General features: G+C 41.7%; 1 protein-coding gene across 1 annotated transcript in view; it reads right to left on the minus strand.

The window, feature by feature from the left end:
- Positions 1 to 24,313, minus strand: part of ALG9 (ALG9, alpha-1,2-mannosyltransferase) — a 110,749-nt gene that overhangs the window by 68,963 nt on the left and 17,473 nt on the right. The window contains exons 5-8 of the mRNA XM_010862931.1: positions 22,170 to 22,258; positions 19,237 to 19,372; positions 13,034 to 13,121; positions 12,746 to 12,851 (exon numbers count right to left, since the gene is read on the minus strand). Coding sequence (XP_010861233.1) covers positions 12,746 to 12,851; positions 13,034 to 13,121; positions 19,237 to 19,372; positions 22,170 to 22,258 — 419 coding nt within the window. The remainder of the gene's footprint in view (positions 1 to 12,745; positions 12,852 to 13,033; positions 13,122 to 19,236; positions 19,373 to 22,169; positions 22,259 to 24,313) is intronic.

The following is a 24,313-nucleotide window of genomic DNA, read 5'->3' on the forward strand; positions in this document are numbered from 1 at the left end:
TTCCGATCTCTTCCATCTGGCTTGTCTCCTTTCTAATAAACTGGTCAACAGAAGTAAGTGTTTCTGGAGTCCTGGGAGCCATGCTGGCAAATTAACTGAACCTGAGAAGGGGGCTGCTGGAACTTCTAATGTGGTCAGTCAGAAGCCCAGGTGACAACCTGGACTTTCAAATGGCACGAAGCAGAGGCCTCCCCACCGAGGGCTGGGGGGTGGCGGGGTGGGTGCAGTCCTACAGGGCTGAGCTATGAGGGCCTTGCCTATCCGTTTATCCTATCACATTCTAGTATCCTTTCCCTTGATGTGCTCAACCACTTTTCAACAGTGTCTGTTCAAGGGGGACCTTCCATGAAAAAGCAGCGCCTTTCTGAGGAAAACCATGTTCAGAGACCCCAGACCCTGCTCAGCTTTTCGGATTCAGAATGAAACAACATGACCGAAAACGCAAGCCTTGCTCGCACAAGTTTTGATTCTTTAACTCCAAATCCTGAAACTCAAGCGATGAGAGACAGCCCCCTTTGGCACATTCCGCCGGTATTCATCTGCTCTTCCCTCCTGTGATTACTTCAATCAGGCAGTGAATGACACACGCGGGTTTTAATCACTGTGTGTTGTGACACCCGCCTTGCACCACAGCAATTTCCTGCAATCAGCATTGCTTAAAAGGGTAATCAGAAGGCAGAGGAATACTCAGAAAAGCCTGACATTTCTGCAGCTTGCACAGCAAAATAAGATTAGAAACCAAACCCATAAGGCGAGAAACGTCTAAGGGAGGAGGAAGATGCAGAGGGGACCCTGGGGAAGGACTCAGGTTTGACAGTGTGTCTACCTTTAGGGAAAGCTCCCTCCCTCCTGTCGAAACCCAGGGACAAGGACTGTCCAGGAAGAGAGACTTTGTCCCAGGCCAAGCTCATTAGAGACATTTGTATCTTGTATTCTTTACAAATAATCTTTTAGGTTACAGAAAACTGCCGGCCTGCTAAGTCACTGCAGTCATGTCTGACTCTGCGACCCCATGGACTGTAGCCCGCCAGGCTCCTCTGTCCATGGGATTCTCCAGGCAAGAGTATTGGAGTGGGTTGCCATTTCCTTCTCCTACAGAAAACTATTGGATGGTTTTATTTTCAAAATGGAAAACACACGTCTTTTCTGGGTTTTCATTACTATTTAACAGCATGTTTCCTAAATTGAGTCCTTTTCCACTCCAGTTTCCAGAGAAGTAAGTTTTCGCACAATCATCTCCTGACCGCCAGTGTGGAGGCAATGCTATCAACCCTGAGCCAACTTCTTCTTTACAAAATTCTGGAAATTTGACCCTGGGATGATAAGGCAGCGTGACTAGAAAAAAGGGGGTCACCCTTCACATCATCTACTACAGATGCTTAAACATCAACAGATAAAAGCCTTTCCCTTTGATCCTTGCTAATATATGCTTTTTCAAGGAAAGTCCTCTAGTGTTTTCCTCTTTACCACAACTTACTATGCCCTCCTGTTAGGGCTGTCTACTTTTTTTTTTTTTTAATTTGTTTATTTTAAGGCTGTCTACCTTTTAACCAAGGTATACTGTACGCTGAGATGTGGAACCAAAAGCATTAACTTGGTAAACTCAATTATTTTTATGTGTTAGAACCTCATAGATCAAGTTCATAGCGAGGCCATGAACATTTCGTAATAGACTGTTACTTCCCTGAAGGATCGGGTAGAGACTAGGGAATAAGTCAAGATTTGGGAAGGTTCAAGTGACATGAGTCTTAAAAACAAGGGCAAAAGGGGACAAGGAATCGTGAATTCTGCTAACCAGTGTCCTCCCCTACCTGATGAGGCATCTACTTTATAAGAGTAAAAACCTGTATCTCTTTCAGGGAGACACTCAACACTGCTCTCAGAAATTATCAAAAGTGAACTATGTATTGTAGAAAAAAATATGTCAGAATGACAAGCTAAGCATTTAACTTGTGCAAAACGTGAGGTGAAAGGAAGCTGGAAGCAGGGTGCAGGGGGGCTCACCTATCTCCCTTTTCACGGAAAGTGCCTCAATCCCTTTCATTCAAATGAGCTCAAGGGAGCTTTGTCAGAGACTAAAAGAAGAAGGGATAATGTTTATTGTTCCATCGACTGAATGAAGGGGAACTACTTTATAGGCCTACAGTTTTACAGAACTCTAGGAACTAAATTATAATAAATCATCCTTATAAATGTCAAATTTGCACCACCAAGAGGAAAAATCCACCAAGGTTCAACACAAATGATTAACAAAACAAAGAAGGCTCCAGAACAGGTCATGCTAGTGGGTGACCTTAAGCACGCCTCCAAAGCCTCCTCTGGGGCTTCATCCTTTGCTGCTGCAGGACTGGAAAGCCGTGGGCCTTCTGACCAAGGGCTCTATCCTTTACCTTCTGAAATCTCCCGTCCTGTGGCCTGACAGATTTGATAAGACAGACGTGCACGGATCATATCCTAAGCTCCCAGCAGCATCCCTGAGCAGACCTGCTGTCGTTCTTGAGAGAAGAGCACTTCTTACACCCATCCTCCCACACCTGTCCTCCCACGCTTCTCCCAGGCCTGTGTTCTCATCAGAGAGCACAGCTCTTCACACAAAAATACTCAACCTCAACATCTGAGAACTTGAAATGTTACAAGGGGAAGAGGCCAAATCAGTGCCAAGCCTAGTCACTTTCGTTTTTGCAACACGAAATTTCACCTCTTTATCTTTGACCCCATAGAGACTTTTCACCTACAACTTTGCAACTTCCATGTCTACACTACTCTAAATTTCCTAAGCATTGAGTATTCTTGACCTCATGCAAGTAATTGTGAAAAACTGCCTCTGTCCCCTGGCTTCAAAAGTCAAGAGTCAGTCCAGGTCCGGAATGTGTCATTAATAAATGCTATTTGGCCAAAAAAAGGATAGAAAGGCCCCTTGGAAAACCAGGAACAATAGAGAGAATAAATATTTACAGATTTTCCTCAATCTATGATGGGGTTAAGTCCTGATAAACCCATCATAAACTAAAAACATCGTAAGTCAAAAACACATTTAATACACCTAACATACCAAACACTGTAACTCAGCCTAGCCTACCTCTAACAAGGTCAGAACACTTACATTAGCCTACAGTTGGGCAAAAGTCACCTAATACCAAGCCTGTTTTATAAGACAGTGTTGGCGGTCTCATGTAATTTACTAGCTACAGTACTGAAAATGAAAAACAGAACGGTTGTCTGGATAAAGAATGGCTGTGACAGCTTCCACGGTTTACCCTCATGACGAGTGGCTGACTGGGAACGTAGCTCACTGCCACTGCCCAGCATCACGAGAGATACCTTATCGCCTACTGGAAAAAGATCAAAATTCAAAGTATAGTTTCTATGGAATATGTATTGCTTGCACACCATCATAAAGTCAAAAAAAATCATAAGTTGAAGCACCATAAGTTGGGGTGGGTTCTAAGCAGCTTCAGTCGTGTCCAACTCTTTGTGACCCCATGGACTGTAGCCCTCCAGGCTCCTATGACCGTGGGATTCTCCAGGCAAGAACACTGGAGTGGGTAGGCATGCCCTCCTCCAGGGGATCTTCCCAACTCAGGGATCGAACCTGCATCTCTTATGTCTCCTGCATTGGCAGGTGGGATCTGTACCACTAGCCCCACCTGGGAAGCCCCATAAGTTGGGGACCACCTGCATATTATTACAATCACAATGGAGAGATTGACATTATCTTGCTTACACCTGTGTAGTTCTTACCTAAAATTGGCTAATGCTGTAAAACGGCCTTAAGTTTTAAAAAACGAACTCAATATTCAATCTTTTTGGCTCAGCAGTCCGACATTTGACATTCTGTTCTTCTGCAGTGTGTCCACCTAGTGTATTCCTGGCAAACTCCTACTCTTCCTTCCAGCTCAGCTCAAAGACCACCCCATCTAAGAAGTCTTTCCTGACACCAACAGATGAACTTGCTCCTTCAATTCCCTGACTATCATTCTACTGCTGCACATAACACATTGGACTATAATTAACTATTCATGTGTCTGCAGCCTTATCAGACAGCAAATTCTATGAGGAGCATAATCAATGATCAAAAGCAACTGATTGAATGTTTCTTTAACTGAACTCATTTATCCATTCATTCAAGAAGTATTTATAGGCTTATTAGGTTCTTATACTTAAGAAAGTGAAGTGAAAGTTTTTCACTTTCATGCACTGGAGAAGGAAATGGCAACCCACTCCAGTGTTCTTGCTGGAGAATCCCAGGGACAGAGGAGCCTAGTGGGCTGCCATCTATGGGGTTGCACAGAGTCGGACACGACTGAAGCGACTTAGCAGGAGCATACTTAAGAAAACACTAAGAGATGTATGTAAAAACTATCAGCATAAAGCACTTAATCTAAAATTTTCAGATTAAAAAACCAAGTGCCACAGCTAACAAAGCACTTGAGGTGGGAGACTCTTTAAAAATAGCTGAAATATGCCCAAAAGTGCCAAACAAGTGAAAGAGTTTCCATGACAAAGACATGCTGTCTGTTTGACAACTGTACAGCAGCAAAGCATCTCTTAAAACATAAGTCTTAGGACTTCCCTGGTGGTCTGGTAATTAAGAATTCACCTTGCAGTGCAGGGGACGAGGGTTTAATCCCTGGTGGGGGAATAAAGATCTCACATGCCAAGACTATACTTTCGGGGATCATGTCTCTGCAATCTACAGATTCAGTGTAATCTCTATCAAATTACCAATGGCATTTTTCACAGAACTACAACAAAAAATTTCACAATTCATATGGAAACACAAAAGACCCCGAATAGCCAAAGCAGTCTTGAGAAAGAAGAATGGAGCTGGAGGAATCAACCTTCCTGACTTCAGATTAAACTACAAAGCTACAGTCATCAAGACAGTATGGTCCTGGCCCAAAACCAGAAATACAGACCAATGGAACAACACAGAAAGCACAGAAATAAACCCTTGCACCTATGTGTACCTTATTTTTGACAAAGGAGGCAAGAATATACAATGGGGCAAAGACAGCCTCTTCAATAAACGGTGCTAGGAAAACTGGACAGCTACATGTAAAAGAATGAAATTAGAACACTTCCTAACCCCATACACAAAGATAAATTCAAAATGGATAAAAGACCTAAATGTAAGACCAGAAACTATAAAACTCTTAGAGGAAAACATAGGCAGAACACTCGACATAAATCAAAGCAAGATCCTCTGTGACCCATCTCCTAGAGTAATGGAAATAAAAACAAAAGTAAACAAGTGGGACCTGATTAAACTTAAAAGCTTTTGCACAGCAAAGGAAACTATAAGCAAGGTGAAAAGACAAGCCTCAGGATGGTAGAAAGTAATAGCAAATGAAACAACTGACAAAGGATTAATTTCCAAAATATACAAGTAGTTCATACAACTCAATACCAGGAAAACAAACGACTCAATCAAAAAGTGGGAAAAAGACCTAAACAGACATTTCTCCAAAGAAGACGTACAGATGGCAAACAAACACATGAAAAGCTGTTCAACATCACTAATTATTAGAGAAATCCAAATAAAAACTACAATGAGATATCACCTCACACAGGTCAGTATGGCCACCATCAAAAGTCTACAAACAATAAATGCTGGAGAGGGTGTGGAGAAAAGGGAACTCTCTTGCACTGTTGGTGGGAATGTGAACTGATACAGCCACTATGGAAGACGGTATGGAGATTCTTCAAAAAACTAGGAATAAAACCACCCTATTATCCAAAGAAATCCCACTCGTAGGTATACCCTGAGGAAAGCAAAACTGAAAAAGACACATGTATCCCACTGTTCATTGCAGCACTATTTACAATAGTTAGAACAAGGAAACAACCTAGATGCCCATCGACAGATGAATGGATAAAGAAGTTGCAGTACATATACACAATGGAATATTACTCAGCCATAAAAAGGAATGAATTTGAGTCAGTTCTGATGAGGTGGATGAACCTAGAACCTATTATACAGAGTGAAGTGAGTAACAAAGAGAAAGATAAATATCATATTTTAACACACATATATGGAATCTAAAAAAGTGGTACTGAAGAGTTTATTTACAGGGCAGCAAAGAAGAAACAGACATAGAGAATAGACTTATGGGCATAGGGAGAGGGGAGGAGAGGGTGAGATGCGTGGAAAGAGTAACATGGAAACTTACATTACCATATGTAAAATAGATAGCCAATGGGAATTTGCTGTATGTCTCAAGAAACTCAAACAGGGGCACTGTATCAATCTAGAGAGGTGGGACGGGGTAGGAGATGGGAGGGAGGTTCAAAAGAGAGGGGATATATGTGTACCTGTGTTGAGGTTTGACAGAAAACAAAATTCTGTAAAGCAATTAATCTTCAATAAAAAAATAAATAAAATTTAAAAAAAGATCTCACATGCCACAGAACAACCAGGTCTGCATGCCACAAATACTGAGTCTAAATGCTCCAGAGCCCACAGGCCACAACTAGAAAGTTCACGCTCTTCACAACTAAAGAGTCTATGCACCGCAACGAAAGATCCCACGTGACACAACTAACACCCAACACAGCCAAGTAAACAAATACATATTTTTAAAAAGATTAGTCCTTCATATTTAGTGAATGGACTCAACAATTACAATAAAATTAGCTGACAGTGGTAAAGTACTACTTCACCTGGTCAAAGCTATGGTTTTTCCAGTAGTCATGTATGGATGTGAGAGTTGGACTATAAAGAAAGCTGAGTGCTGAAGAATTGATGCTTTGAACTGTGGTGTTGGAGAAGACTCTTGAGAGTCCCTTGGACTGCAAGGAGATCCAACCAGTCAATGCTAAAGGAGATCAGTCCTGAGTGTTCATTGGAAGGACGGATGCTGAAGCTGAGACTCCAATACTTTGGCCACCTGATGCAAAGAACTGACTCATTTGAAAGGACCCTGATGCTGGGAAAGATTGAGGGCAGGAGGAGAAGGGGACGATAGAGGATGAGATGGTTGGATGGCATCACCGATGCAGCGGACATGAGTTTGAGTAAGCTCTGGGAGGTGGTGATGGACAGGGAAGCCTGGTGTGCTGAAGTCTACGGAGTTGCAAAGAGTTGGACACAGCTGAGTGACTGAACTGAACTGATTCTTTTTTATTTATTTTGGTTGCACTGGGTCTTTATTGCTGCACACAAGCTTTCCCTAGTTGCAGAGAGTGGGGGTTACTCTCTAGTTGCTATTCTCTAGGTGCGTGGGCTTCTCATGGAGCAGAGCACAGGCTCCAGGGTGCATGCACTCGAGCAGCGGTGGCTCACAGGCTCAGTAGCTGTGGCTTGCAGGCTCTAGAGCTCAGGCTCAGTAGCTGCTGCACCTGGTTTTGGTTGCTTCACGACCTGTGCAATCTTCACAGTTCAGGGCTCGAACCCATGCCTCCTAGCAGGCGGATTCCTATCCACCGTGCTAACAGAGGAAGTCCTACTTCTATTATTCTTAACTTGTACGAAGACAATCCCAACCTAGCACACAACAGGCCTGAACAAAATAGTTCTAGGATATAATAGCGATCCGGGCACTGATGCAATCTGAGGGGTATTCCAGAACGTGCTCATTCTTTCATTCATGCATGAGAAATCTTTACTAAAGACCTAGAATACAGAAATACTACCAACTCCTAGGTGGAATAAATATTCTCTGCAAGCCTGCTAAAGCAAAATGGCATTAACATGGAAATCAGACACCCTTGAAGATTTGTCAAATCCAAAGATGAGAAAAAAGCAAAAAAATTCTACCACCAAAGAGCACCCCCGAAAGTCTAGCTGGCTGCACATCAGTCCTGTGGATGCCCACATGACAGTTCTCTAGGGAAGCCCGTGGCTCAGTGGTAAGGAATCCACCCGTAGTATAGGAGACGTGGGTCCAATCCCTGGGTCAGCAAGATCCCCTGGAGAAGGAAATGGCAACCTACTCCAGGATTCTTGCCTGGGAAATCCCACGGACAGAGGAACCTGATGGACTACAGTCTGTTGTTCTTCAGTCACTCATCCACGTCCAACTGTTTGTGACCCCGTGAACGGCAGCATGCCAGGCTTCCCGGTCCTTCACTGTCTCCCAGAGCTTGCTCAAACTCAGGTCCATTGAGTCGGTGATGCCATCCAACAATCTCATCCTTTGTCATTCCTTTCTCCTGTCCTCAATCTTTCCCAGCATCAAGGTCTTTTCCCAATGAGTCAGCTCTTCGCATCACATGGCCAAAGTACTGGAGCTTCAGCCTCAGCATCAGTCCCTCCAATGAATGTTCAGGATTAATTTCCTTTAGGATTGACTGCTTAGATAACCTTATAGTCCAAGGGACTCTCAAGAGTCTTTTCCAACACCACAGTTCAAAAGCATTAATTCCTCAGCGTTCAACCTTATTTATGGTCCAACTATCACATCCATACATGACTGCTGGAAAAATCATAGCATGATTATACAAACCTTTGGCAGCAAAGTAATGTCTCTGTTTTTTAATATGCTGTCTAGGTTGGTCGTAGTTTTTCTTCCAGGGAGGAAGCATCTTTGAATTTCATGGCTGCAGTCACCATCTGCAGTGATTTTGGAGCCCAAGAAAATAAAGCCTTTCATTGTTTGCATAGCTTCCCCATCTATTTGCCATGAAGTGATGGGACTGGATGCCATGATCTTAGCTTTCTGAATGTTAAGTTTTAAGCTTTTTCACTCTCTTTCACCTTTATCAAGAGGCTCTTTAGCTCCTCTTCGCTTTCTGCCGTAAGGGTGGTGTCATCTGCATATCTGAGGTTATTGATTTTTCTCCCAGAAATCTTGATTCCAGTTTGTGCTTCATCCAGTCCAGCATTTCTCATGATGTACTCTGCATATAAGTTAAATAAGCAGGGTGACAATATGCAGCCTTGACATACTCCTTTCCCAATTTGGAACCAGTCCATTGTTCCATGCTCAGCTCTAACTGTTGTTTCTTCATCTGCATACAGGTTTCTCAAGAGGCAGGTCAGGCGGTCTTGTATTCCTATCTCTTGAAGAATTTTCCACAGTTTGTTGTAATCCACACAGTCAAAGGCTTTAGCATACTCAATGAACCAGAAGTAGATGTTTTTCTGGAATTTCCTTGCTTTTTCTAGGATCCAACAGATATTGGCAATTTGATCTCTGGTTCCTCTGCCTTTTCTAAATCCAGCTTGAACATCTGGAAGTTCTCGGTTCACGTACTGTTGAAGCCTAACTTGGAGGATTTTGAACATGACCTTGCTAATGTGAAATGAGTGCGATTATGCAGCAGTTTGAACATTCTTTGGTACTGCCCGCCTTTGGTATTGGAATGAAAACTGACCTTTTCCAGTCCTGTGGCCACTGCTGAGTTTTCCAAATTTGCTGGCATACTGAGTGCAGCCCTTTCACAGCATCATCTTTCAGGATTTGAAATGGCTCAGCTGGAATTCCATCACCTCCACTAGCTTTGCTCCTAGTGAGGCTTCCTAAGGCCCACTTGATTTCACATTTCAGGATGTCTGGCTCTAGGTGAGTGATCATACCATCATGATTATCTGGGTCATGATGATCTTTTTTGTATAGTTCCTCAGTGTATTCTTGCCACCTCTTCTTAATATTTTCTGCTTCTGTTAGGTCCATACCATTTCTGTCCTTTATTGAGCCCATCTTTGCATGAAATGTTCCCTTGGCATCTCTAATTTTCTTGAGGAGATCTCTAGTCTTTCCCATCCTATTGTTTCTATTTCTTTGCATTGATCACTTAGCAAGGCTTTCTCATTCTTGCTGTTATTTGGAACTCTGCATTCAGATGGGTATATCTTTCCTTTTCTCCTTTGCCTTTCACTTCTCTTCTTTTCTCAGCTATTTGTAAAGCCTCCTCAGATGACCATTTTGCCTTTTTTTCTTCTTGGGGAAGGTTTTCATCGCTGCCTCCTATACAATGTCATGAACCTCCATCCATAGTTCGTCAGGCACTCTTGCCTATCAGATCTAACCCCTTGAATCTATTTGTCACTTTCACTGTATAACCATAAGGGATTTGATTTAGGTCATACCTGAATGGCCTAGTGGTTTTCCCTACTTTCTTCAATTTAAGTCTGAATTTTGCAATAAGGAGTCCATGATCCGAGCCACAGTCAGCTCCCGGTCTTGTTTTTGCTGACTGTATAGAGCTTCTCCATCGTCGGCTGCAAAGAATATAATCAATCTGATTTCAGTATTGACCATCTGGTGATGTCCATGTGTAGAGTCATCTTTTGTGTTGTTGGAAGAGGGTGTCTGCTATGACCAGTGCATTGTCTTGTAAACTGTTAGCCTTTTCCCTGCTTCATTTTGTACTCCAAGGCCAAACTTGCCTGTTACTCCAGGTATCCCTTGATTTCCTACTTTTGCATTCCAGTCCCCTATGATGAAAAGGACATCTTTTTTTGGTATAACTGGCAAGTAACTTCTGCCATCTTGGAGGTTACTCACTGGCTACAGTCCATGGGATCACAAAAGAGTAAGACACAACTTAGTGAGTGAACAACAATAATAATATGACAATAATTCCTTCTTTCCCAATAAAGCTTCTATCAGTAGGAAAGTGATCAATTCTTGGACATTCAACATACCAAAATCTGAACTGAAGCTAACCCAGGTTCACTAAAGCAGGTGGAACAGAGCCCCAAGGACTCTTCCCCACAAAACGCTGGCTGAAATGAACAGCAGATGCCAACATCCAGGCAAAGACTGGCCACTGCTCTCTGGATCCCAAAACCTACTCACTGTTAAACCAGAAATATAAACTTAGGTCAGAATTTATTCTTTTTTCCCTACTCTATCAACATACTTATTTTTAGATGTAAAAACTTCACCAATCTAGAGGAATATACAAGTTACAAAACTTTCATAGGCTCTCACACAAAGTTTTACAAATAAGCAGTCAGAATACCAATATGTAATAACCCATTTAAAAGGTACAGAAGTCAATTTTTCAAAATTAAACTCAAATTAACACAATTTATTCACCCACATATAATGCACATTATGCTTCTAATAGGCTCCACGTAAACCAAGTTCTAATATCCAATCCGGATCCAGAAGTGAGTCCCCCTTCTAATGTCTTGTGGAATCAAGTAAAATTTTACGAGTAAACTAAAACAATGGGCAAATTAAAACCTGCAGCTCTCCCTAGATAAAGGGAGACCCCTAGAGGCAAAAGCTGAAAAAAATTCTCTCCATATCCTTAGGGATCTTAGAGGCACGTCAAGAAGTCTGTCAAAATCCCTTCACTTCGCAATTATTCTCTATGCAGTTTGTAAATTCATTTTATTTTTAACCTACTACTTGTCATCTAAAACGACAATGTTCCCCAAATCCCAGGTGGTGGTTGTCCTGTCGCTAGGTTGTATCTGACTCTTTGCAACCCCATGGACTCTTGCTCAAGTAAATTTCACTCACACACTTATTCTAAATCTTATTCAATCTCTTGGTTCTGTTGGCAAAGTGGTAAAGAAAAATGAGCATGGGTTAAACTGATTAGAGAGACAGAGGTAACATTGATGTGTTTCACACCGGAATATAAGATAATCACATACACAGAAAGATCTGAGATCTTCAAAAGGTTAAGTCAGAAGAAACTATGCTTATTTAATGAGAAGTTATCTTATACAATGTTTACTGACTTGACTGATCTGATCAGAAAGATCTCTAGCTTATCCCTCTGTAGTGGTCACTAACTAAAATGCTCTCAGGCCTCCCCGCCCCCGCCAGCTACAAAAAAAAAAAACAGGCTCCAGGGCTGGTTGGAAAAGGGAAAAAATAAAAGACTAGCGGAGAGAAAACCATCAGGCAAGGGGTGGAGACGGACAGAAACTGGAGAACCAACCCCAGACTGCTCCACCACAAGTGGCCAGACGTAAAGAACTTGCCTGCAGTTCAGGAGACCCGAGTTCAACCCCTGGGTCGGGAAGATCTCCTGGAGTAGGAAATGGCAACCCCTCCAGTATCCTTGCCTGGAGAATTCCATGGACAGAGGAGCCTGGCAGGCTGCAGTCCATGGGGTCACAAAGAGTCGGATACAACTTAGCAACTAAACCAGCACCAGACTAAAGGCATTCCCTTTTTTCCCCTCTTAATGCTAAGCTGGCCAGACTATCCACCCTCTCAAGCTGACCTCACCCTCATTTGCTACACTTTGTCTACAGATTTTGGGAACTTTCTCCCCTAATGCAAAATACTAAAGTAACACAAATTATTGGGTTGGCCAAAAGGTTCATTCAGGTTTTGGCCAACCCAACAAAAAAATGAAAAAGAAAAACCAAATGTGTACTTGTATAGAAAATGCCTGGAGGAATATTTTCCAAGGTGTTAACAATAGCTATCTGGGGATGATGAGATTATGAATGTTTTAATCTTCTTATTTTTGTTATATTCTTGATTTTCTAATGAGAAGAGAAGAAAGTAACTTAATTTTAAATAAGGAGCATCAAAGCCAAGGCATGCCCGACAGAGTCCTTACCGCTCTGTAACTGAGAATAGGAGGCTACAAGACGAAGAGGAAGCCAGAACTGAGTACCACATTAATCAAGGAAAAATATTTAGTTGCCACATATCATCATTGTGCTGTGTTCAAGCATCATTTATTTTTAAATAAGAAAAGAAGATTACCTTTTGTTTAAATAACAAAAGGCTATCTTTGATAAATGAGGCAACTGAATTAAAATTTCAAAGCTGAGGCCAATTAAACTATCTCCCAACGCTTCCCTCACTTCTTACAGCCTTACCATAAAGATCAGGTCCATGAGGAGTAAAAACATTATACAAAACTATGTTGAGTGGTGCGATCACCAGCTTCCCGTAATAGTAGCTGTCAATGCCCACCACAGGCACCTAAAACAGAGCAGAAAACAAAGCAATTGTAGAGTTTGGCTACAACTAGCATCCTCACAATGCTAACAGTATAGACTTCAGAATGAAAAACTGAATCAACTCCTAAGGTTCTCTTTTCCACCCACACCACAGGTTGCTTTTGTTAAAACTTTAGAACAAAATAACGTAAAAAGACAACTCACCAGAAACAGCACTAGAGCAACCAACGACCAATGAAAGAAACTCTTCCACCTTTGTTTCATGATCAGCAGATCAAAGGCAATAGGTAAACTATTTAACAGAGAAACAGAAAGTGGGGAGTTAAATACTCAGAATACAGACTCAAACAGGATAGATTCACACATAACTCATGCTGAATTGAGAATCAAATGTCTCTAGCAACTACTGTGAGGGAAGAAGGTGGTACAAGAAAGGGTGTCTTCTCAAAAATAAAAATGGGATCTCTTCAGAGGACTCATCAGAGGATGATGCATTCCACAGTGCACAAGAAATACAAATACTCAGCTTCAGAGTGAGCTCCATTTTATACGTATTTATGTGCAGTGGGCACTTACAATATATTAATCATAACTAAACGATCTTATTGTCCTACTCCCACCCTGCCAAATAAACACTTATTTCTCCCTTCCATGATTTATTAGCACTTTAGTAATAAAATAATATTACACACTTTCACTTCAATTCTGATATATCCCTTTCCAATGTGTAATATTGTTCCAATATACAATATGCGCCCTTCTTCCTTTCACTTGAATTTCTCAGGCAAGTAGCATATGTGCGTTGCCTTCACTGTTTCTTCCTTAAGGCCTAACATCAAGTTATTAAGACTGATCTGAGGTCACCAGGAATTTCCTCTCTGCCAGACCCAGGATCTTTCCACAACCCCATCTCCCTTTGTCTTTCTGTTGCACTTGACACAAAGCATCTGTTCCTTCCTCTTTAGACTCCCTGGCTCCATGCTTTTTTCTGGGCTCTTCCCTAGTCCTCCTTTCAGGCTTTCTTCCCTATCCCATGGTGAGCCTTACCATGGTCCTAGCTCCCAAAGACAAGGTTCTACTTTTCTCTCTCTACACTCACTTTCTCAGCAGGTGCTTCAACTCCTGTTCCATGAACAATCACTTTCATACTCATGACTTCTTAATCTAGGACACTAGTCAGAGCTTTACCCGTGATCCAGTCACAGTGAGTTCCCTCCCATATCAATCTGTTTACTTACACCGAATCTACCCAGCATCAACTGCAGGCTCTGCTCCGGCCTCCCCCACGAGATCTCTGCATTTACACGGCACTATCATTGCTATCATCTATTTGGCCGTGTCATGTGGACATCTCTCTATGATCTGAAATTCCACATTCTATTAACTAAATATTGCATTGACATTCCATTTTTTTTCTCCCCAACTAGTTACACTTCCATGAAAATGTTAGCTGCTCAGTTGTGTCTGACTCTGCGACACCATGGACTGTTGTCCACCAGGCTCCTGTCCGTGGAATTCGACAGGCGAGAATACTTTAGTGGGTTGCCATTCCCTTCTCCAGGGGATCTTCCCGATCCAGGGATTGAACCCGGTCTCCTGCAATGCAGGCACATTCTCTACCATCTGAACCCCCAGTCACATTTCCATAGCAGCTGCATTTCTCCTTTGATAAGTCAATAAATGAGAGCACAGTGCTGAGTAATTAACTGTGATCCCAATCACTAATCAAAACACCCAAACTCAGAGGTATTTGAGGAACTCACAATGTTGAATGTAGATCCAGTAAAAAGGAAAAGGAATGGAGAGACTGAAAAAAGGAGGATGGAGATGTAAAAATGAGGAAACCATAAGGCCTTGTGAGTCACATTAAAGTCTGGACACCATCACTAGAAAGGAATGAAGTACTGATATATGTCATAACGTGGATGACTCTTGAAAACATGTAAAGTAAAAGAAGCCAGACACAGAAGACCATACTGTATGATTCTATTTATATAAAATCTCCAGAACAGGCACATGGAGTAGATTTTTGTGTCCAGAGACACAAAGTAGATTAATGGATGTCAATCTGCTGCTAAGCTGCTAAGTCACTTCAGTCGTGTCTGACTCTGTGCGACCCCATAGACGGCAGCCCAGCAGGCTCTGCCGTCCCTGGGATTCTCCAGGCAAGAACACTGGAGTGGGTTGCCATTTCCTTCTCCAATGCATGAAAGTGAAAAGTGAAAGTCGCTTTTCGACTTTTAAAGTCCGACTCTTAGCAACCCCATGGACTGCAGCCTACCAGGCTCCTCTGTCCATGGGATTTTACAAGCAAGAGTACTGGAGTGGGGGGTCATTGCCCTCTCCGGGATGTCAACCTAGACAGCATATTAAAAAGCAGAGACATTAATTTGCCAACAAAGGTCTGTCTAGTCAAGGCTATGCTTTTTCCAGTGGTCATGTATGGATGTGAGAGTTGGACTATAAAGAAAGCTGAGTGCCAAAGAATTGATGCTTTTGAACTGTGGTGTTGGAGAAGATTCTTGAGAGCCCCTTGGACAGCAAGGAGATCCAACCAGTTCATCCTAAAGGAAATCAGTCCTGAATATTCATTGGAAGGACGGATGCTGAAGCTGAAACTCCAATACTTTGGCCACCTGATGCAAAGAACTGACTCATTTGAAAAGTCCCTGATGCTGGGAAAGACTGAAGGCAGAAGGGGATGACAGAGGATGAGATGGTTGGATGGCATCACAGACTGCATGGACATGAGTTTGAATAAACTCCAGGAATTGGTGATGGACAGGGAGGCCTGGCATGCTGTGGTCCATGGGGTTGCAAAGAGTTGGACACCACTGAGCGAATGAACTAAAGACTGGTAGGTCTGGGGACAAAAGGAAGTTACTGCTGAAGGGTACAGGTTTCTTTTAGGGATGATGAATGTTCTAAAACTGACTCTGATGATGGTTGTATAACTGTATAAAAACCATTGAATTACACAAGTTAAGTGAGTGAATTATATGGTATATTATGTATAAGGTATATTACTGAATTACATCTCAGTAAAGCTGTTTAAGAAAATGTTTGGACACCACAGAGCAGGGGTTGGCCAACTTTTTATTTAAGGGACCTGATAGCATATATTTTAGCCTTTGCAGAACCTAAAGTTCTGCTTTGGTCTCTGCTGCATATTCCTCTGTGTGTGTGTGTGCGTGTGCGTGTGTGCACACACACACACAGGCACGCATTCTCTAAAAATGTAAAATTTCTCAGTTCTTGGGCTGCACAAAAACAGGCCACCTGAATATGTGACCCACAGGCTACAGACTGCCTTCTCTGTGACACAGAACAATGGAGAATCTATTATAGAGTTTAAGACAAAACAGAGAGCGATAAAATCATATTTGCATTGTAGGAAGATAACTCTAGTTTGGGTACGGAGAGGAGATTTATAAGGACTAAGACTACAGATGGGAAGAACATTTAGGAGGCTGCATCAAGGAACATAGAGAGGTGAAGATAAGAAGATTCAAAAGACATTCAAGAGGCATAAGACAGGACATGAGAAAGAAAAGAGTCACAGAGGATTTTCAGGTCCTGGCCCAGCACAGATGGTGGTACCACTTACTGGGCTAGAAACACAGTGAAGGACAGATATGGAGGGTAGATGATGAGTTCAGCTTTGTACACATTTAGCTATATAAATGGAGATATCTAATAGGCAGCCATAGATATGAGGGAAGCTTAAGAGATGACTGGACTAGATATAAAGATATGGGACTCATCAAGATGATGGAGAGACAACAGAAAGTACAGAAGAGGGTCCCACATAAAACCTTGAGAAATATAATAATCTGAGAATGATATGCAGAAGAGAAGAGAAGATTGGAAGTGGGGAAACCAGCCTTTAAAATCCAAACAAGGAAATTTTAAATGTTTATTCTCTGACTTCATAACACCCTTTAAAAAATGTATTCTATAGATAAATTTCCATAAGACATGTAAAAGAATGTTTGCTAAATTATTGTGTATAATAACAAAAAAGAAACTGAAAACCAAATGCCTACCAACAAAGCAATGGTTAAATAAATTACGGACAGCCATACAATAATGGAATGTTATTGCCAATTCAGATTTAAATTGAACAAAGTAGGGAAAACCACTAGACTATTCAGGTATGACCTAAATCAAATCCCTTATGATTATACAGTGAAAGTGAGAAATAGATTCAAGGGATTAGATCTGATAGACAGAGTGCCTGAAGAACTATGGACAGAGGTTGTGACATTGTACAGGAGGCAGGGATCAAGACCATCCCCAAGGAAAAGAAATGCAAAAAGGGAAAATCTTTGTCTGAGGAGGCCCTACAAATAGCTGTGAATAAAAGAGAAGTGAAAGGCAAAGAAGAAAAGAAAGATATACCCATTTGAATGCAGAGTTCCAAAGAATAGCAAGGAGAGATAAGAAAGCCTTCTTCAGTGATCAATGCAAAGAAATAGAGAAAAACAACTTAGAATGGGAAAGTCTAGAGATCTCTTCAAGAAAATCAGAGAAACCAAGGGAACATTTCATGAAAAGATGTGCTCAATAAAGGACAGAAATGGTATGACCTAACAGAAGCAGAAGATATTAAGAAGAGGTGGCAAGAATACACAGAAGAACTGTACAAAAAAGATATTCACGACCCAGATAATCACAATGGTATGATCACCAACCTAGAGCCAGACATCCTGGAATGTAAAGTCAAGTGGGCCTTAGGAAGCATCACTACGAACAAAGCTAGTGGAGGTGATGGAATTTCAGTTCAGCTATTTGAAATACTAAAAGATGATGCTGTGAAAGGGCTGCACTCAATATGCCAGCAAATTTGGAGAACTCAGCAGTGGCCACAGGACTGGAAAAGGTCAGTTTTCATTCCAATCCCAAACAAAGGCAAGGCCAAAGAATGCTCAAACTACCGCACAACTGCACTAATTTCACACGCTAGTAAAGTAATGCTCAAAATCCTCCAAGCCAGGCTTCAACAGTATGTGAATGGTGAACTTCCAGATGTTCAAGCTGGATTTAGCTAAGGCAGAGGAACCAGAGATCAAATTGCCAACATCCGCTGGATCATCGCAAAAGCAAGAGAGTTCCAGGAAATATCTACTTCTGCTTTATTGACTATGCCAAAGCTTTTGATTGTGTGGATCACAAAAACTCTGAAAAATTCTTCAAGAGATGGGAATACCAGTTACCTGATCTGCCTCTTGAGAAATCTGTATGCAGGTCAGGAAGCAACAGTTAGAACTGGACATGGAACAACAGATTGGTTCCAAATTGTGAAAGGAGTACGTCAAGGCTGTATATTGTCACCCTGCTTATTTAATTTATATGCAGAGTACATCATGAGAAATGCTGGACTGGATGAGGCACAAACTAGAATCAAGATTGCTGGGAGAAATATCAATAACCTCAGCTATGCAGATGACACCACCCTAATGGCAGAAAGTGAAGAAGAACTAAAGAGCTTTTGATGAAAGTGAAAGAGCAGAGTGAAAAAGTTGGCTTAAAACTCAACATTCAGAAAACTAAGATTATGGCATCTGCTCCCATCACTTCATGGCAAACAGAAAGGGAAACAGTGGAAACAGTGACAGACTTTATTTTGGGGGGCTTCAAAATCACTGCAGATGGTGACTGCAGCCATGAAATTAAAAGACGCTTGCTCTTTGGAAGAAAAGTTATGACCAATCTAGACAGCATATTAAAAAGCAGAGACATTACTTTGCCGACAAAGGTCCATCTAGTCAAGGCTATGGTTTTTCCAGTGGTCATGTATGGATGTGAAATTCGGACTGTGCAGAAAGCTGAGAGCTGTAGAATTGGTGCTTTTGAACTGTTGTATTGGAGAAGACTCTTGAGAGTCCCATGGACTGCAAGGAGATCCAACCAGTCCATTCAAAAGGAGATCAGTCCTGAATATTTGTTGGAAGGACTGAGGTTGAAACTCTAGTACTGTGGCCACCTGATGCAAAGAACTGACTAATTGGAAAAGACCCAGATGCTCAGAAAGATTGAAGGCAGGAGGAGAAGGGGACGACAGAGGATGAGATGGTTGGATGGCATCACTGACTCTATGGACATGGGTTTGAGTAGGCTCTGGGAGTTGGTGATGGATAGGGAGGCCCGGCGTGCTGCAGTCCATGGGGTCACAGAGAGTTGGACATGATTGAATGATTGAACTGAACTGAGCAGACAGCAGATGCTTAATAGTCACTGCTCTTACTAGAATTAAACATGAGAGAAATATTCTTCCACTTCCCAGAATCTTTATATAATTAATTCCCATAACTTTAGCCCCACGTAGAGACTAAGGAGACAACCTAACATTAAGATGGACTTTATGCCCAATAACACATGGGAGATGAATCACGTTAGTTTCTTACCCGAGAGCCGCACTGAATGGCCAGCCTAGGATGGCCCCAGCGGCTACTCCAAGCACGGCAAAGGAAGTTTTGTCCATATACCAACCAGTCATGGCTATCAAGGTAGTGTACATACAGAAGCTGCTAGGAAGGAATGCTACAAGACAAAAAAATGAAAAAAGGAGGGAAAGAGACAAGGGATTGAGATATACTAGGTATATCTAGGTATCTGTACTAGATATAGGTATACACAGTATATAGGTATATATCCTAGGTATATATACTAGATATACTAGGTATCAATTATTAAAAATGAACCTGCATTGCAAAATGTCAATAACCAGGAACATACTTTGAGCAATGCTATATTAGAAATGAGGAATACAGTGATTCTCCTTAAAAAAAAAAGTTCAATTTTCTGATTTTCATAGTCCTGTTTTTTTATGTACCAACATGTCACCCAATTATACAAGGTCATTTATCTCCTGGCCCGTACTCCAAGAGTACAAGATTCCAGGTTCCCCAGGAATACCCTCAGGTTATATTTCCAGGCAGGAATTATGCTTCAAGAAATTTAGAGCCACTGGGGCTTCCCCAGTGGCTCAGTGGTAAAGAATTCACCTGTCAATGCAGGGAACATGGGTTAGATCTGTAGTCAGGAATATCCCACATGCTGCACAGCAACTAGGCCTGTGAGCCACAACTGCTGAGCCTGTGCTCTGGAGCCCGGGACCTGCAACTACTGAAGCCCTCGCGCGCTAGGACCTGTGTTCCAGCGCGATGAGAAGCCCGCATCCCAGCTAGAAAGGAGCCCTGCGCGTCACAACCAGAGAAAAGCCTGTGCAGCAACCAAGACCCAGCACAGCCAAAAAAATAAAATAAAATAAATTTAGAGCCACCGTTGACAATCTGTTTGAGAGGAAGTCGGTCCTCTGATAGTCTTCTGAGACTGTCCAAGCAGCCGCCTGTACCCCAGCGGAGTTCTCAGAAGCCTTCTGAAGAGCCACACCCGTTAGACGGCAGCGCTGCTCTGCATCCTGGGTCATCCACTGCCATAGGCAGTTTGGCCTCTAGATGTCCCCCTAGTTATTTCACCACATAACTTTCTTGTTGCCCACCTTCAGGGTCTCTGTGACAGTAACATTTTATGCAGGCATTTCTATTAACTCTACATGAAAATGCAGACCTGCTTCTCCCTGCTGTTTAAGGGCTTCACCCAGCACTAGGTAAGAAAGCTCAGTACCAATCCCAACAAGAACCACAGTGAACAGGCAGTGTGGTTTAAGAAACTCATCAAAGGCATACCTATAGCTGATTCATACTGATGTATGGCACAAACCATCACAATATTGTAAAGTAATTGTCCTCCAATTAAAATAAATTAAAAAAAAAAACTCAGCAAAGGGGTCAGAGGCTCTGTATCAAAGGGTGCCTTTAAGTTATTTGTGCCTTAACATCCTCAACTGAAATTATAAAACTAAAGATACTCCCAGGTATCTCCCTCATACAAGAATCCATTTTAGGACTAGCAAAATAACTAAAAAGACATGTGGAGTACTACCTTCCCAGACAAATGCTAAACAACACTGATGCCATCCCACGCTGCTGATTCCAGCTCCAAGGGGAGGAGAGGAACCTGAGGTCTCTGCCCACTTAGAGGCCAGAACATAGTCTCATTTAGGCTCTCAAAGCTATTCAGGTAAGAGGCCTGAGGTCTCTGTAGAACATGGATTAAGATACAATCATTGAAGGAAAATAAGTATATATCAATACTTTTACACTAGATACTATTTTTGTGTATATTTAATATGTGTACTAGATTCTGGTACACACAAGTCAAAATTAAAATTCAGATAATTATTACATCTAGTAACTAAATTTTTCTGGGTAACTGGGAACAGGCTACCTTTTAGGAACAGGTCATTCTGGCGCAGGTCAAAAAACACAAAGGTTCAAAGGCAGCACAGCTGGAAAGCTACCACTCTACATTAAGGATTTTATTCTAAATTTACAGAAGCTTACTGTAAAAAAAAAAAAAAAGAATTCAACAGAAGATGTGTACTTTTATAGAATTCATGGCAAGTAACTGGCATAAAATAGAACCATCAAGACCAGGGTCTTTGAAACCATGCTAAGTCACTTCGGTTGTGTTCAACTCTGCAACCCCATGAACTGTAGCCCACCAGGCTCCTCTGTCCAAGGGATTCTCCAGGCAAGAACACTGGAGTGGGTTGCCATTTCCTTCTCCAGGGGATCTTCCCAACCCACGGATCAAACCTGTGTCTCTTATGTCTCCTGCATTGGCAGGTGGATTCTTTACCACTAGCGCCACCTGGGAAGTCCTTGAGCAAAATAAAATTATTTTCCTTCCACAGCAAAGAAAGGCAGTGGATGCCTCTGTTTTCCAGCCTTGCAATGATAAAAAATATATATAATAATGTAAAAGGAACTTGATGAAAATAACAGCTCTACCACTTATGAATTCTTTGACTTTTGGCAAGTCATTTCACCTTTCTAAGTTTCAGTGTGCTAACTTGCAAAAATGAAAAAATATTTATCTGACTTTTATCATAGGATTGTTGTAAAGGTCAATCAAGGTCATGAAGATAATCTCCCGCGTGCATGTTCAAGTTGTGTCCAACTCTCTGCGACCTTATGGACTGTAGCCCACAAGGCTCCTTTATCCATGGGATTTCTGAGGCAAGAATACTGGAGTGGGTTACCATTTCCTCCTCCAGGGGATCTTCCCGACCCAAGGATCTAATCCACGTCTCTTGTGTCTCCTACATTAGCAGGCAGGTTCTTTACCACTGAGCCACCTGGGGAGATCATAGGACTCTGGAAATTACTGACGTGTAATACAAATATAACCTACACCTGGACAAGTTCTTCTGTTTGATGCAACTGCAAAATGTCAGTGAACCTTTTATGCCCTCACCTGCTCTTTTCCTTACCTGATGACGAGCAAAACATGCCAGTGCTGAGAACCAAGAAGGCTAGCATCATTCGACTCACATGCAGCCCAAACTTCTTACACACAGCCCTAGAGGGAAGGCAAAGACTATCAACACAGCAGACCTTCAGGATGGAAATTTCAATTTAAAGCACAAAAACAGGCCTGCATCACAGAGAACACTGAAGATCTGAAGTCAAATACAGGACTGTCTCAATAGGTCCGTTAGCAAGTTCATGTGCATAAACATTCTTATTCCTTATGCAGGAGAGAAGCTCTGTACCTAAGAGGAAATGTATACTTTCTATAGATCATGTCTACAGAATAATCTATGCTAGATTACGTCTAACATCAGTAGGAAAACAGCCTGGTGTAATGGAAAAACAACAGACCTCACGGACACAGGTTACAATCTTGGCCCTTCCACTCACTAGCAGAGGCACCCTCGCCTAGTAACATCTCTGTAACATTCCTCGTCTGTTAAATGAGGATAATGGTAATACTTACTGCATAAGGTTTCTGTGAGGACAATGCATGGCAAATTACTCAGAAGAGTGCCAGGCACAGAGCTGCTCAACAGAGGGCAGTTATCAGGAAAGAAGACTAGGAGGCACACCAAAGTTTTAACAAAAGGTTATCTAAGTCAACGTTCCTCAATAAATTATATACTTCCTTTAACTTCTGTGTTATAGGTCTTTTCAACCCGATACGTAAAACATCAGTAGAGGTGATTATTGCTTCATTCAGTCAATATTTGTTCAGATATAACCATGTGTTAACTCTCCTTGCTCATGTTCTTAATTGTATCACAGGGATTCTTCCTGAAATAATTTTGTTTCTTCCTTAATATATCCTTTAGAAGGTTCTTTGTTGTAAGGATCTGTTCATGGTAAATTCTGGTTTTTGACATTTTTTTCATTTTGTCAGAAAAGCCTTTATTTAGCTCTTGGTCTTAAAAGGTGATTTAGCTGAATATATCACTTTAGGATGACAGTCATTTTCTCACAGAACTTTGAACATATTTTTTTGTCTTCTGACTCTTGAGAAGGCTTTTGTTGGTCTTCTTGACATTTCTTTGTAGGATTTGTATTAGTCCTCTGTCAACCCGTAAGATCTTCTTTAATCTTGGTTTTACACAGTATCCCTGATTACTTTTTATTTATCCAGCTCAGGACATTAGCCTTCCTGAATTGTGGATTAGTGTCCTTTCTCCTTTGATTCTGGAAAATTCTTAGCTATTACTTCTCTGAATACTGCCTCTCCCTATTCTATAATCTCCTAGATCTGATTAGATATAAATCAGATCTTTCAACTCTACCACACGCATTTTTTATCCTCTCACCTTTTTTTTTCCCTTCTGTCACTCTGTACTGCTTTCTTAGTAATTTCTTCAGATTAATCTTCTGGTTTATTTATTAGAAGTGTCAAATCAAGAGAACAGATTTGTGGACACAGTGCGGGGTTGGTGGGGGAAGGAGAGGGTAGGATGAATAGACAGAGTAGCATGGACACATAAGCCTACCATGTGTGAAACAGATAACCAGTGGGAATTTGCTATGTGACTCAGGGGGCTCAGACTGGTGCTCCTTGAGAAACTAGAGGGGTGGGGTGGGGTGGGCAGTGGGAGGGAGGTTCCAGAGGGAGGGGACATATGTATACGTATGGCTAATTCGTGTTGATGTATGGCAGAAACCAGCACAATATTTTAAAGCAACTATCCTTCAATTAAAAATAAATATTTAAAAAAATTTTTAAAAAGAAATGTCTAATCAGTTGTATATCCTGATGCTGGGAAAGACTGAGGTCTGGAGGAGAAGGAGGCGATAGAGGATGAGATGGCTGGATGACAGCACCAACTCGATGGACATGAGTTTGAACAAACTCCAGGAGATGGCGAAGGACAGGGAAGCCTGGCACGCTGGTTGCAAAGAGTCAGACATGACTTAGTGACTAAACAACAACAACAAATCAGCTGTTTAAACTATCCACTAAATTTTATATATCGATTATTATATTTTTAATTCTACAAGTTCTGTGTGGTTCTTTTTCAAATCTGCCTGGTCATTTTTGTAGTCTCATTCATTATCTTTTTTTATTTCATTGCGGTTGCTGCTGCTGCTGCTGCTGCTGCTAAGTCGCTTCAGT

This window comes from Bison bison, unplaced genomic scaffold, assembly GCF_000754665.1.
Source record: "Bison bison bison isolate TAMUID 2011002044 unplaced genomic scaffold, Bison_UMD1.0 scf7180017864485, whole genome shotgun sequence".
NCBI classification, from domain to species: domain Eukaryota; kingdom Metazoa; phylum Chordata; class Mammalia; order Artiodactyla; family Bovidae; genus Bison; species Bison bison.